This window comes from Lissotriton vulgaris, chromosome 1_1 (genome assembly GCF_964263255.1).
Source record: "Lissotriton vulgaris chromosome 1_1, aLisVul1.2, whole genome shotgun sequence".
Classification (NCBI taxonomy): domain Eukaryota; kingdom Metazoa; phylum Chordata; class Amphibia; order Caudata; family Salamandridae; genus Lissotriton; species Lissotriton vulgaris.
Window position 1 is genome coordinate 437099959 of NC_141685.1, and position 16366 is coordinate 437116324.

The 16366-nt window shown below is 45.3% G+C and overlaps 1 protein-coding gene across 2 annotated transcripts in view; it reads right to left on the reverse strand.

The window, feature by feature from the left end:
• Nucleotides 1-16366, reverse strand: part of LOC147747316 (cytochrome P450 2J2-like) — a 417724-nt gene that overhangs the window by 201177 nt on the left and 200181 nt on the right. For both annotated transcript variants that reach the window (XM_086953140.1, XM_086953132.1), the window contains one exon: nt 12263-12439. In XM_086953140.1, the coding sequence (XP_086809266.1) occupies nt 12263-12439 (177 nt within the window). The remainder of the gene's footprint in view (nt 1-12262; nt 12440-16366) is intronic.

The following is a 16366-nucleotide window of genomic DNA, read 5'->3' on the forward strand; positions in this document are numbered from 1 at the left end:
AGAGCATGGATAAAAGTGAAGAGAAAAAAGGGCAGGGCTAAAATGAATTGAATGCAAATCAGAAATACAGAGTGTGACAAAGGTGATAGAAAACAATTAGAGCGGTGAGAGGATAGACTCTTAGAGCAAAGACATAGGGGACAGACTACAGATCAAGGTTAGAAGATAGAGACTGAGGCAGTGAGAGTGTTGAAAGTGGGGCTCACTGCAGGAAGACGTGAGCGGTTGCCTCCTTGGCAAAATTTTCAGCACCTGCACTTATTTTTTTACAAATTAAGCACTGCCTTGTGCAGTACATAAAGTAGCATGGGTGGCAACTGGGTACCTCGCATCTTGCTTCTTTTTATTAATTCCCCCTCCCTCTTTCCCTTTCTCTCCCTCTTTTTCTTTAGCCTACCTTACTTTGAATCCAGCCAATAAGGTACCATACAGATCCTACACACGGAATGTATTTTAGTCACTTGGGTATTACTCGGAGTGTGCTAATCATTCACTATAATGTGCATTTACATGTTTTCTAGTTTAATTGTAAAAAATCTTTTATCCTTTTTTCTTTTTCCGACACTGGGCTGACACGAATGCTGAGCATTAGGCCTTTACTGTCAAGCTATGTTTCTGTTGTTAAGTAATATTGGCAGTATGAATCTCTCTCTTGTGGTCTCCACGCGTGTTGGGTGACGGTAGCTTAACATGCCACCAAATATGGGGTATTATTTGTATTGCTGTGGACATGGATTTCCATGCCCTGTTCTTAGGTCATCTTTTTCTATTTCCCAGCCCTGAGGAGTTGTAGAAATTTTCCTTTTTCTACAATGAAACACGTGTCGGCTGGCTGTGTATAACCTCTACCTGATGACCTATTAAAAAGTGAGAACAAAAACTCCAGATGATACTACCGATGTTGGATGGTTTTCTTCATCTCCAGAACTTTTACTTACACATTGGTGTTTTTGTGTTTTGAGTGTGCAGGACTTTAGTTCATTTGTGATTGTGTGGCGTGATCCACACGAATTGAGGGGTTTGAGGGTCTCCCCTCCCTGCCAGCACCATTGCTAATACTGAATACTTATTACTGATTATAACGTTAATAGTGCTTGAGCACCAACACTTCCTGCCTACTAAAACCCGTTTCTTTCTTCAGCAGGTTGTCAACTTTGTTTCTTTTTAAGTTTCTGGTCCCGGGATTGAAACTATGGATTGTGGGCCACTCTTTCGTTAAGTGGGTTGAGCGCAGTCATGGCATCAATATAGGTTTCAATAAGGACTTTTACTCTATCTCCTGGTTAGAGAGAGGGGGTATGCAGTGGAGAGAGCTCATTCCATGTTTGAACAAGCTTTTAGTGTGCAGGAGATGTCCATATGTGCTCATCATTCACTTGGGGTAGAATGGCATGGTCGTGCAAAAAAAACCTAGTGCTTATTAAGGCAATGAAGGTTGGTTTAAGGTAGATTCACAACCTTTGGGCAGTCTGTCACATCATGTGGATGGAATTTTTCCCCAGGAGAGTATGGCGCGAGGTGGTGAAACCGTCCGTCATAGACAAGGTTAGAAAGAAATTAAACAAAGAGATGCGAGTTTTCTGCAGGGACAACTGGATCAGCAGGATAGTTCATTTGGATCTCAGGTACGACGACATTGCATTTTTCAAGGGGGGCGGTGTGTATTTGTCATTCCTGGGGATGGAGCTTTACTTGCCCCAGATTAAATTGGCTTTGGCAAATCTTTAGGGTGAGTGACACTGGACATTTCCCTTCCAGTATAGTGAAGGCCAGGGCTGGCTTGGCGCAGAGTAAGGAGGGAGCTGGGGAGAGGGGATGCTTCCCACCTTCCTTTGGGCTGCAGTGGGCTGTGAAGTTGCCATGATTTACAGAATTTTACTGTTTCTCAGCGGCAGTTCAGCCTGAAGGGGAACAGGTGGGTTAATGCCAGGACAACATAGGAACTTCAAGGTTAGGTAGGAAGTTCAATGAGGTTCAAAGGGTAATTGAGAGAGAAAAAGCGAACAGATTTTAGAGGTCTCACTTACAGTTGAGCTGCTCTGATGCAAGTACGTTATTCAGGTTTGAAGTTATTCTCGGGGGATTAATTTAGGGGTGGGGGATAGTTTATAGTAGGTGGTTAAGGATGTATGATGAGGTTATAGTTTTGTAAGGCAAAAGCCCAGGTTATGTTGTAATGTGGACCTGTTTCAATAAAGCGGCCTTTTTCACACAACCCAGAAGACATTGGTCTGTGCTGCCCCCTCTTCCCCAATGAGAACACCTTCGTCTCTCAGGGCAGTGACAGTGTGGGCAGATTCCAGCAGCAGATAATTATGCAGCAGCTGATACGAGCTACTCACAGGAATAAAAATCTGCCTAACTCAAGTGAATGTAAATTGCAATTCTATTAGGGACACAGAAGCGAGCAATATGCTTTTTTTCTTTCTTCGCTTTAATATAAAACCAAACACAGCAGCTATTAAAGCCATAAACTACAAAACTACATTTCCCATGAACCCCAGGGAAAAAACAACAAAAACTCCAGAGTTCTTCTTTAATATCCTTGATCAGGCTCCCATAACGTCCTCTGTCTCTGCCTGCTCCTCCTCTTACTTTGTGCGAATCACGCCGCCATCTTCCATCTTGTGCCCTGTTTCGACCCATAGATTCCTGCAAAGCTACCATCCACAGTAACTTGGTAAACCAACTCTTCATACAACAGTTGAAACAGTCAGTCCAGTTAAAACTCCAGAACTTAACCAGGTAAAACAAAAATGTCATAACATATCCACTCGAAGCAAAAAATACTACTTACTCCCTTAAGGGCAGGTCTGCTTCCCTCCTGGTTGCTGGGTGGGATAATCCTCACCTCCCTGTCCTTAAAAGAATTGAAACTTACCTTTCAATTGAGCTAGGCACATTTTCATTCTATGTCAGGACCGAAGTCGAGGATTATGCTCCTTCCAAGCTTACTTAGCACCACCTGGGCTACATTCAGCACTGGTTTAAAATAAAACCTTTGAAAAGTTGAGTCCGAAGACCAGTCTGAGGCACTCAGGAGGTCTTTCAATCGTGCACCCAAGCTAAACGCTTTTGAGACCATTGCCCCCTTTGCTGAATGTGCTCCGAAAACCTTTGTGTCAATATCAGCCTCCTGCATTACCCATCTAATCCAGTGGGCTATCGTGGGCAAAGGCACCGTTTTGTCCGGCTTTCTGAGTGCAATAAGGAGTTGTCACTTTCCCAGAGGGCGGACTTCCTCTGTTATCTCTTCGTAGGCCCTAAGACATTTAACCACACAGAGTTTGGGAGAATCAGTGAAGGCTGGAAGAGGTAGTGAGGGTATTCATCTTGGCTTGTCTATTTATCGTAAAAGTCACTCCGTCAGGAGAAAATGCTCTAGTCCTTATATCCAAGGCTTGCACGTCTGAAACCCTTCTGCACGAGATGAAGCATAGTAACATTGCCAACTTCACCAAAATCTCCTTCCAGGACAAGAACTGGTTTGGTTGCCATGTCAAGAATAGATTCAAAACCAAGTTGACAACCCACAGTGATACATACCGCGGTTCTGGAGGGAGGTACAAATGGATACCCTTGAGCAGCTACAAACAAATGGGTGTTTTCCCACTGGAGCGCCATCTACCGGGAAATGCCCTGCCAAGATGGCAGACCGTACTGCATTGATTGAAAGGTATGCCAATCCCTCCTCCGCCAAACTCCCTAGAACATTGAGAACGTGAATAAGATCCGATCCTAAGGGATCCACTTCCGTTCGCAAAGACCAACATACCTATCTTGTCCATAAGGATCGATAGAGCGTGGTTGTCCTGTCTGCCCATGTTCTGGACAGCAGGAACCCAGAGTGGCTCGAAGGCTTGGAGTCTCCACCTCTGCCTGTAATCTGCCACGCCATGAGGAAACCATCCTTGCGACCCCCAAAGTGGCGTTAGTACCCAGTTCGCCCTCTGCCTGCGAGCCAAGGCTGACGCTTGGTTGATCATTGAGAAAAGGGGGGGAAATGTAACCCCTCTGTCTGTTCCATTCCTGGAGGAAAGTGTCAGTCGCCTCCGCCATTGGGTCTGGCCTCCAAGTGAAGAACAATGACAACTGGTGATCGAGGCGGCAAGCAAACAGGTTGATCAAAAAAGGACCCCACCTGTCGAACAACAGTTGGAAAATATGAGGGTCCAGCTTCCAAATGCTGGTGTCGGGGTGCCAATCCGCCACCTGGATGTCCCGACCCGTTGTCGTTACTGGCACCTGGTTGTCCAGCAAGAAATTCCAAAACTCCTTCGGCATGTTTACCAGGGTGCAGGATCTGTACCCCCCAGGTGACTGATATATCTCACCGCAGAGACATTGTCCATCTTGAAAAGCACAGAGGACTGGATTCGGTCCTTGGTCCAGCACCGGCCTGGGAACAACCCTGCTAGGAGCTCCAGACAATTTATGTGCAAGTGCTCCTCTTGAGGTGACCAACTTACACCAGTGGAAAAAATGCCCACACTGGGCACCCCAGCATGACCTGCTGGCATTCAACTCTATCACCAAGTTGGGGTTGTATCTGAAGATAGCTCTCCCATTCCAGGCCTCCATATGAGTGAGCCAACACTCCAACTCCTGTCTGACCTCGTTCGTCAGTGGGACCACTTGCAAATACGTGAGTCCCCTCCTTAGATGGTGCGTCTTCAGGTGCTGTAAGGCCCAATAGTGCAATGGGTCGGGAAATATCGCATGAATCGAGAAGGAGAGGAGGACCACTAGGCGTGCAACCTATCTCAATGACGCATGTCGTTTGGTCAATGTTTGGCGAATCGTGTTACATATTTTCACAACCTTTCAAGAGGGAAGACTCAAGGAAGAAGAGGTGAAGTCTATGACGAAACCTAGAAAGACCGATTTCTGGGTCTGGTTGAGAAGAGACTTCTTGTTTATCACGAACCTCAACCCCTGCAATAAGTTGATCGCCGACCGGAGATGCGCCCTCATCCTCGAGGGGCACAGCGCTAGAATGAGCATATTGTCCAATTAGGATGATAGGCTGAATGCCCTGAGCCCGCAGGAACTCCACCGCTGGTTTGAAGACCTTAGCGAAGCATCATGGGGCTGAATAGAAACCGATAGGCAGGGTGAGAAACTCGCTGGCCTAGCCGTGCCAGAGGAATTGGAGGAAGCGACGGTGAGGGGTAAAAATTCGGACGGTCAGGTAAGCATCTTTCAGGTCCAGGCGCATCATCCAGTCGGATGATAGCCGCACATCCCTGAGGATTTGGATACCCTCCATCTTGAAGTGGCGATACACCAGCCACTCATTGAAATCTCTGAGGTTGATCACCATCCTTTGGCCACATCAAACTTGTCGACCAAGAAGAGGTTGCTGAGAAATCCCTTGGGGTGTATCACAGAGTGGCAGATGGCTCCTTTCTGAAGGAGAGCTTACACCTCTTTGTCTATCATTACTGTTTCAAGGGTGGAAAAACAAATGGGGCGGGATGGACGTATTGGCAGGGGGAACCATAAAACTTTATTTAGAACTCCTGGACTGTCTGCAAACCCCATGGAAGCCCATGCTGGGAGGAACAAAGTCCATCCCCCCTCAGCTGAGGAAATGACACTCATCATTTGTATTGTTGTTGCTGCCCTTGTATCCTGCCCAGCCTCTGAAATGTTGTCCTCTTGTTGGCTAAAAGTTTTTGAAGTGCGGGCTGGTCTGATACTGCCCAAACCCGGGACCTTGTCCCTTTGCCAGGGAAGGAGAGGATAAGCGGCCATATTGAGGGGCCCCTGCCACCACTGGCCCCATGGAAAAGCCGGGGGTTGAAGACACGCTTAATATTTGTCTGTGCGTTATCGAGCGACGTAAACATTGCCACAAACTTTCCCAATTCTTTCACAAATGGGTCGCCGAACAAACCCACTGTGCCACTGCCTCTGCCTCTGAGGAGGCCAGGTCCCCCATCTTGGGGTCAACCATGATCAACAAGGAGTGACGACACTCCGTTAAAAGGGCACAGTTAGCATTTACCTTAAAAAAGATGGTGCGCTGTGCCCACCTAGAGAGGACTTAAGGGGCAATGAGAAAGCCGGAGGCCATTGGCTTCCTCCGCCAAGTCCAAAAATTGGTCCGATGGCATCCAGAAGCTGACACTGGCATGAACGCCAAGACCTGTCAATTCCCTTCTTAGGGTCCTTAACAAATTTGGACAGGAAGGTGGCCATTTTTGCATCTATATCAGGTGTGAGTGCTACCTTCCCCTCTAAGGTGGAGCTGGGACATTCTGCTCTTAGACGGCTGCAGGCTTCGTTCTCTAGTAGTTTCCTCAGGCAAGCCACCATATACTTAGCCACCTTCTCAGCTGGTGCCCACTCAGCCGGCCTCAGATGGACAATATCATCCGGGTCCAACATATCAGAAATTACCTCCTGCTATAAAAAATAAATAAATAAATAAATAAATTACCTCCTGCACGGATTCCGGTGGGAAGTTGGCCATCAAGATGTAGGAGCCCGCTTCCTCAACGGACTCTTCTGGGGAGTCTTCCTCATGAGGTTGTGGTGAACTGCGGTGGGAAGGGACCGCATCGGGGCATGGGTAGGCCCTCCGGGACTTACGGAGAGGATGTCTTAGCCAGGAAAGCCTGTTTAAGGCGAGCTAAAGCATTCTTATCCACCCCTTCTGCACACGTCTTCTTGGGGGGTGGGAGGAACTCTACTGCATCCTACTGAGGGACCTTCCGTGGGGCAGGGGCAGAACCAGATTGGGCAATCTTTGTACATTCCTGCGCTATTGTCTCTGACAATCGCTGTTCCATAGGGGCCATCAGGCCATTTACTGCCCTGTAGATTGAGGTGTCAATGCCCTCATAGAACTCATCATCCCATTGGAGGTAGGCCAGGGAGTCCTCCTCGTAGGTTTCTTGTGCCATGTTAAGGGGAGAAGGGTAACACCTTAATCTGCCTATGGGATGACACAGACCAAAAAGGCGGAAAGCCTGAGTACTGAAACAAGCACTGTGTCTCCCTAGGTGAGGCAGGAGGTAAAGTGCACGCAAAGCATGAGCGCTTATGGGCTGAGGGGGAACCTGATACTGCTATGATTGGCCAATGAGGCACACAATTTATAGGCGCTGACACAGGGACACCCAAGACACCCTAAATGCTACCAGGGAACCGCTGCCCAGGAACAAGGTGTCCCCATATAAGCCAGTCTGGCCTAAATAATACTGACCCATCATGGCATTGAGAATACGGAGCACAGCACCACTATCGGCCCCACAGGGCCTCACAGCCACACAAAAGGATCTAAAAAGTAGTTTTCTGCTGGGCAATTACAGGGCAGCCTGGGTAGGTGCGAGTAGTATCGGGCCGAGCGAAGAGCGACTGAATTGCCAGATGGGAGATGCGCACCGCAGGCCAGAACGTCGCGGCAACCCCACAGCGCCCACTACCAGGCAGGGGTCCGCACCACGGTCATGCTGAGGGAAGACGTTGCATAAGGAGCGCTATAGCGGTCCCGTAACCAACTTAGAGAATCTGACAAGGAAAACACAAGACGTGCTGCTGCCCGTGATTAACCATATTAGTTCCCCCAAACTGAACCCTCGCACCGCTCATAAACGCAGTATTGTTACAGTATTGTTACAAGTAACAGAGAAAACAAGCATTTGCAATGCAATAGATCTCGCAATTGCAATATTTTGAGCTATTGGCATTCTAAATGACAATGCCTTTTATTTATGTGTTTAAAAAACATGCAATATTAAAAGGCATTGTCATTTACAATACCAATAGGTCAAAGTTTTTAAAAGGCTAGACCTATTGCATTGGAAATGCTTGTTCTCTTAGTTTTTGTTTATAAATGCACAGTTTATTTGGATAATGTGGAATATTAATCCCTTTGATGTATTGTTATTTGGACGACTTTGAGCAATTTACAGTTTACAGAGTGTCTCTCTCACATCTGTATGAATTGCATGCATGGGAGACCATTTTCATACTGTTTATGCTGGGATCGGTCACTGAAACAACACACATACGGTCTTGTCCACGAGCGAGAAACCAGGAGCCAGCATGGGTGAAAATGTTTTCCAGAAGTTCCTTTTGGAGCCATCGGAATGTGCATGGTCACACACCTCGGAACACAGTTACAATGTATTTGGGGTAGGGGGGCATTTGTTAAAACGTTACATTTTTCTGCAATCTCACCTACAACTATACGTATCTGTTTGTTATTCCATCAGTTTAAATTACATTTTAAACTAGTCTCAAAATGCGTATGTTCTAAACCAATGCAGTACAAAATACTTTCTTAATTGATGGGCTGGAACTAGAGGCAAGGAGTTCAAAGTTGAAGCTCATGGACTCGTAAGGAGAAAATAAATTTGCCAAATCCAAAGCAACTTTGTAACAAGGGAACTTTTACTAACATTAGGGAACTACACAACTGAGGTATACATCTACCGTACCTGGGGAATTATTTTCACGGTCGAAACATTACACAAGAGAAAATGAAACAATTGGCAAAAAAGAAAGGCAACCCAAATAAAATATTAAAGACACACATTTGCAATGCAATAGGTCTTGCATTGCAATTTGCATTGCATTGCAAATGTTTTTTTGTTCACTAGCGCCAATGCAGCGCTTTCACATTTATGGATGCCGCATCATAGTGCCAACTGTCACAATTCAAAATGTAAATTTTTGTGCGTAATTAAGGATTAATTTTTCAAGTTGCTGATCAAATGAAGGGCAGAAACCGCCTTTCAATTGTAGATGAATGCATTTAATGTTCTAACATTGATACCCCTTGTATAAAGAAATGGGCTTGATAACATTTTATTTAACAAAACAATACCAGCAACAGCAACTAATGCGCCTTAAGAGAGAATGAGAAAAGAAAAGCAATGTGTTGTACGCCCTCTTTCTGAGCCCATTGAGGTTTGTATGATTTGGAGGGGGGTCTGCGTTGACCAAATAACCCCTGCAAAGCACAGCAATTGTATTTACTGTCATCTCACCTCCAGCTCATCTAGATCCACTCGTCGCTTACCCTCCTCCTCCACGAGCGCCTTGTCACGCCAGCTCTTCTTTGGAAGAATATTCATTCTGATTGGTTAGTAGCCTGCCTTTTACCTTAGCCAAGCACCAACATGGCGGAGAGTGCGTTTAGATTAGCTGCAACCAACTGCAAATACACTTTTACTATTTGGTCTCTCGGCGATCGTTCACTTGTGAAACGTATGCGTTTAACAAGAGTCAGAACACACTTTTCCGTGATGTTTTTATTAATGTTGAAGCTTTCCTTTTACAAGCGGTTCCTGAAGTTGGCGGCGTATATTATCACCATTACGACTGATTCATTATCCTACCCATTGAGGACTGTTGCACCACCTTTCTCACGTGGAGGACATAATTCTAGCCTTTAACTTTGCAAGTTCAGAGCACAACAGGCGCCTCTGTAAGAAGTCACTTTATAATTTTAAAAAGTGATTGCCGAGTTCAAGGACTGTTGAAATAAAAAATAACAAATAAAAGAAAAGCTGCAGCAGAAAGTGAGAAATTGAATCCAGAAATTGAAGAGGTCCTCTAGTTAAAATTTGGTATACAAAATAGTAATGTGCCTTTCCAAACTAGGCTCAGCTTTCTATCAGCAGAGGGAAGGGGCAACTTCCATGCAGAGGGAGGATAAGGCGAATGAAACAAAGTGCTGCTGCTGACAGTGAAAGTGCGCCATGAATGTTGAACAAGGTGAAGAGACACGAGACTCCGTGCGCGAGTCAAATATCCAGTCCAGGTGGGTGAGCCAGAAAGGAGACAGGGAGGGAACCAAAAAGCCTCTCTCCAAATGAAATGAAAGTGTTAACATAGAGTATGACACGCGCAAATGAAAAGCAGAAGCGGAGCTTCCCCCCCACTTCCGAAAACAACCTGACGACAATAGATCTCGTAGAGCGAGCAGCGCATGCGCTGCGACGCTAGGCGAGACCTTAAAAGGGCTCACTTAACTGGCTGCTGAGCAGCAAAGAAAGAGGAGGAGCAGGCAGAGACAGAGGACATTATGGGAAACTGATCACAGTCTTTAAAGAAGCACTGTGGAGTTTTTGCAGGTTTTTCCCTAGTCTTCACTGGAAATGTAGTTTATGGCTTTAATGGTTGCTGTGTTTGGTTTTACATTAAAGCGAAGAAGGAAAAAAGCATAATCCTCGCCTCCAGTCCTGACATCGAATTAGGTATTAAATATTTATCATCAATATCTAATGATAATATAATCTATCAGATTCCCAAAATAATTTGCTTGCTGGGCTTGTATTTCTGCATAGCGAGAGGCCGTTTGATATCATGTGGTGACAAGGGAAGGACTTTAAAGGTGAGAGGGCGGGAAACGTGGTTATACTAGGGGTGTCATTGTTATCACTTACATGCGCTACTACAGATTGAAGGCCCTGTGAGCGAAACACACCACTTGGGGTAGTGTTACATTTCATAGCATGTCATGTGAGGTTTGAAAAAGCAATGCACATACACCTGACGTGAAGCACTGGCGGGAGAATGGCCCTGGGAGGCTGGAAACTTTAGGTAAGTGGGCTGGCCTGCTAATAATATTACTAGAGGTCGCTATTGAAGCACTGCTGAAAAATCGGCCCCCAGTAGCACAATTGACCCCAATAGTAAAAAACGGCCTCCCACCCTTCCAACCTGCAGGGGATACGCCCAGTACTGCAGTCCGGGCCTGCTGGCCCTTTGAAGTACCTTAAAACATGAACAAATGGTCAGTATTTTTTTCTGGGAAAAGTGGCAACCCTAGAGCCTTTTGCAACCGTACAGCTCTGCTGTCTGGTAAGCTCGACCTAAAAATGCACAGGCATCCATGTACTGTTAATGTTACATACATGAGCTAAGTGACAAATTTTGCAGATTCAAGATACAACACAACTTTATGAATTAAATAAACAGTAATCATAACACCAGAAATAAAGGTCTGTGGCAGGGAGCATGTATGGACTTAACAATGTATTTCATATTTTCAAAATATCACAGGTTAATGAAAAGACTCGTAAGAATACCAACCTCTTCCTGTTTATTATAGCAGTAAAATATCACAAGTTGTTTAACTATGCAAATAAAATCTCCGACAGCCAATACATGAATGCATTTAACTCCAACTCAATCAGTTGGCGGTTTTCTATATACCTGTGTACCTACCACTGCATATAGTCCTGACATACATCCACCCTCACTGCATCCACTGTTGTAAGATCTTTGACAATATCAAAGCTCCTGCAGCGGTGTGTACCCATGACAGCTTCACAAATGCACACATGCATGCAGTCAGACCTCCACCGGCATCACCAATGCAAGCCACGGCTTCACACAGAAAACTGGCACTGTACAGGCAAAACTGCAAACTTACCTCACACTGACAGAATAGGCACAACATTGACAACAGTGATTCAAGCTTCCCTTACAGACAGAAAAGGTGCAGCAGAGGTGACAGAAATGAACGTTTTTTTCGCACACAAAAACAGGTACATCATAGGAAAGAAACGCAGAAGCTCACATCACGGCTGCCGGGCTGCATGCTTTCTTCCAAGTACAATGCAAGCAGCAGCTGTACAACTGTCAATAGCACCAGGAAAAGGTGCAGCACTAGAAGACGTTGTGCGTGTTTCCCTCATTCACAACAGGAAGTAGAGGCACAGGAACAGTATCATATCCCATCGGTCAGAGAAAAGGCACAGTCCATGTGGCAATGGTACATGATTCTCTCACACACAACAGATGTAAAAAAAAAGGGCAGTGCACTGCAGTCTTCCCTTACATATAGAACAAGTATAGTATAGAGAGTCACATAGCAGACATCCCTTACATATCCAATACAATACAGCAGCAAGTTTAGTTTGTTTTCTTCAACCCATTTTGCCTTAGAACTCATTCTAAGAAGCCTTCCCTAGTTGCCCACAAAAAAGTGATCACGGTTTAAACTTCTTTGTTTGGTCCACAAATCCCTTAATGTCAATGGACCTCAGTATTGACCGAAAAAACCCAATTGGTATGCCCCCACCAGGAGTCTTAGGTCCTGCGGGAAATGTCTGTTACATCCTCGCCGCATCTTAAAACATGGATGTTTTAACCATGCTATTAGTTCACTACTCAGAATATTTTAATCTGTAGACCACACCTGAAGATATGCAGCAGCTCCTACAGACCGTTTCAGGGTGATTTGTCACGCTTAACAAGTAATAATAATAATAATAATAATATTATCCATGCACCTTACCTTTTCAATTTCTGTGATGTAACAGTCAATGAAGTCTCTTGGCTCAGATGAATTCCAGTCCTCTCTGTGCTTCTGAATAATCTTTTTGACAAACATTTTAATGATGTTCCACTGTTCGAAAACTTTGTGATGAGATCCAGGAAGGAACTTCATTATTTGTGGGAGAGAATTGTAGAGCTGTACAAAAATATGCACAATAAAAGTAAACATTTTGTATTCACATGTATGAACGTTATGCAAAATGTATTGATAAATTATATGTATAACTTAGTCAGTTGTTCTAGCTATCATCTGTATCTATTAATAATGATGCACGCACTAGTCACGCTAGTGATAAGCCACTGTGCTCATCTAAATATAGTAGTCTTCATTACTCTAGGTCCACCTCTATATCTCAACCAACATTAGTTTGTAAGGAAGGTAGGATCTCAGAAAAGTTAACAATGTATTAAGGCATTCAGCCTGCATCTGAAGGACAAATGAAAGAAGTATTAAACATACCCACCAGACCAGGAGGCGGTGCTTCCAACTGGTTAAATAAAAGATTGGCCAGGCCAGCAGAGAAGCAGGGATCTGACTGACGGAAGTCCTTCTGGCAGGAGGGACCATATGTAACACTAGAAGGACCTAATAACTCAACAGGAGCAAGATGAATGGTCCACCATCTCTGGGCTGGAAGGGTAAGACTCATCTTGCCCTTTTCCTATCAATAATCTGTACGGTTCTTCCTCCACCACCCCCATTTCCTGCCATTCTGTGCACGTGTGAACAAGAGTGGAGGTTTACTTGACCCACCACAACGGATAGCAGGCGGGCTCTATCAGACTAAAATGTGCCAGGGCGGGTGGTACATTGCCTCCAAACGCCCCCCCACACTTCAGTCAATGAGGTCCGCTACATGTTTGGTAGCAGAAAGGGTCAGGGTGGAGGGTGAGAACAGACATCACGCCTATTTGAATGGTAGTGGCTTTACCCTTAAACCACCTCGAAACAGGCATTGCATGGCCATTTTCAGTTATCAGATTCAGTTCATAACACAGTTCAATAATTTGCCAATGTTTTTCTGTCAGCTCAAAAGGTATCTGTGATCCTTTCCCTTGTTTAGAGATAGGCGTTACTTTCTCATTCTCACTCTATTGCTAAACCCAAGTACCTGCGAAGATAGTTTATGCGAACCTACAGATCTAACTCACTGCAGAACAGGCAAAATAAATTAAACAATCAATGCTCTCTAAACTGGCACATTTCTAGATGGAGCTTGTTCCACAGCGGAAGATCCAAGTCAGAAAACCTCCATCCAGGGCTTAATTTGTAAAAGAATAAGTGCTGGGGCCAAATTTTGTTCTAAGAAGCCCATTGGTGCTGCTGCTGCTGAATGTCAGGGTTGCTGAATATCAAGGTTGCTGAACCTTCGTTTCACCTCACGCCCGTTCATCCATAAAAGTACTCTCTCGCTCCTATATCATGGTTCCCTGTCATAGCTGCTTTCTCCCCTTGCCACAGTTTCTCATCTTTCTTTCCCTTTTTCCTCACTCTTTGCTGGTTTTCTCCTTTTCCTTCTGGATCAAAGTCTGATGATTAAAAATAGCTTGCGGTCCTCATAAAAAGGTGCTGGTGGGCAACCACCCGCTCAAATTAAGCACTGCTTTTAGTCTTCAAGACTCTTAACCCCTTCCGTGCGGGGCTGTTTCCCCCCGCTGTGCTGGGGGGCAGGGGCGCGCACTGCGCCCCCAGTGCTCATGACGAGCTCAGCTCGTCACGAGTCAAGGCGCTCCGGTGCTTATGACGAGCTCAGCTTGTCATGACCACGCCCGTTCCAATGGAACGCTCAGCACAGCAGGGGAATCAGCCCAGCGTGCGAGCGTTCCATGTAACGGGCGCGGTCATGACGAGCTGAGCTCGTCATGAGCACCGAAGCGCCATGGCTCATGATGAACTGACCTCGTCATGAGCACTCAAGGGGTTAAACCACTCAGAGTCCCAAGCCTGAATAATTAAGTCCATGCATAATCTTGTCAGATAAACAGGCAGGGGTCTGATTGTGCAGACACTGGAATATGAGAGAAAGCGGAATTCAAATAGCTTCCATGATAGAGCCTAATGCAGTTACGTCTGTGGGGTAGAGGCAGACTTCTTTCCTCTCACCCAAAACCAAACCTAATGATTCCCTGACCTCCCTGCGTGGAGCTGATGGGAGGCCAAACACAGAGAAATAGCATTTGACTAGGCATACTTTAAGCTCCAAATCTGAACATGCAGCAGAGGGTCACTGGCCCAGCATCTGCTTCTGTCTATTTACTATAGAAGGCACATGCATGATGTTTGCTCCCAGCATCAGGAAGGGTATATAGGCGTAGAGCCAGACTGGGAAGTCAAAGCAACCCTGCAATTTTGATAAGACCATCCCCGGGCGATGGGGTGGAGTGCAAGTGTGAAGCACTGTTGCTTTTGGTTCTGGGGTGTGATATAGCAGCACGGCTGCAAAACCAGCACCAGTAACAAAAGTACAGTCTCACTGCCGCAAAACTCACCTCCAGCCTCCCGGGAAAATGCCCAATGCCCGCTACGGCCAGACCAGCCCTGATAGGCAACATGCTTAATTTGTATAAGAATAAGTGCAGGATCCCAATGTGTTGTTCAGAAGCCAAAGGCTAGCACAATCGAAGGTCAGAGTGATGAATACCACGGTGCAGTTTTAATTTGACCTCATGTGTCTTTAACCACCACCACACACTCCCTGTCTCTTTATCTCACTCTTGCAGGTTCCTTTTCTACCATGTTTTCTCGCTACGTCAGTTTTCCGCCTTTCTCTTCCTCTTTCTTCTCCCCTTTTATGTTTTTCTTTTTATCAGTCTGATGAGGAAAAATAAGTACCGGTGTACCCCAACTGCAACCACCGGCTCAAATTAAGCACTGTATACGCGCCTCATCAAAACTTTTAAGACATGACTAGCTGGCAGCATGCTCACTGCCCTGTGTTACAGCAGGATTATTCCTGATGACAAATAGGAAGAAAAACATGTAAAGCTCCAAGCTTCACAACCTTATACTCCCCATACAGAGCCACAATAGACAATTGCCCACTATCTACCGTATTTTCTGGCGTATAAGACGACTGGGCGTATAAGACGACCCCCTACTTTTCCTTTTAAAATATAGGGTTTGGGCTATATTCGCTTGCTTATAAAATGACCCCGGCGTATAAGACGACCCCCAACTTTTGAAAAGATTTTCAAGGGTTAAAAAGTTGTCTTACACGGCAGAAAATACGGTATATTCCAAACAGACACCCAACTCCACACCTATATCCACACAGATATTATAGAGGGGGAACAACACAACAGCGCGAGAGTTACATTGTGGTTAAACTTTCAATGAGGAATTCAAATTTGCATTTTGCCCTACTTTTAAAATCTTTGACTGAACAATATTCAGACTTACATTCATTCACATACGGATGCATAGCGTGTGAAGTAGAATGATCCACAGAATGCTCTTTATGTACGCAATGTCAGGATGCATAATTTCTTTTCTTTAAACTGCTTTTCAGTCTGTTTTAGGTCTGGTGTTAGCCAAAGCCTTTTGATTTTTCTAAAATGACATGTATAATATATTTACTTAAAAGGGCTTCCCGCCAGCTCTCATCATCCATTGGTCTATTGTGTCATTCACGTTTTGCTTCTGCCCACTACAGAATACTCAGAAAAGGGGGTGGTGATGAACAGAGTGTCTGAATTAAGCAGACCACTCTTACCCAGTCCAAAGATCAGGGCTTGATCCATCACCGTTTTTTAGCTCACTGCACCATCCCAGCTCAGAACTTGGCTATATGCAAATTAGTCTGACCCTGGCCCAGTGCATCATGGGAACAGGGCAGACCAAACTACCAAGCCAATTCTTATACTGGGAAGGAAACAAGCCAGCGGGGACCGGTTTCTGGCATTTCAGCCGTCTTCAGCCCGGCTTGCTTGAATCCTGATGGTGCAATGAGCTAGGGACTCACATCTGAGTATACCCTTCCACGCTTATGGTGGACAAAAATTATTCAGAAAAGGGGGTGGTGATGAACAGAGTGTCTGAATTAAGCAGACCACTCTTACCCAG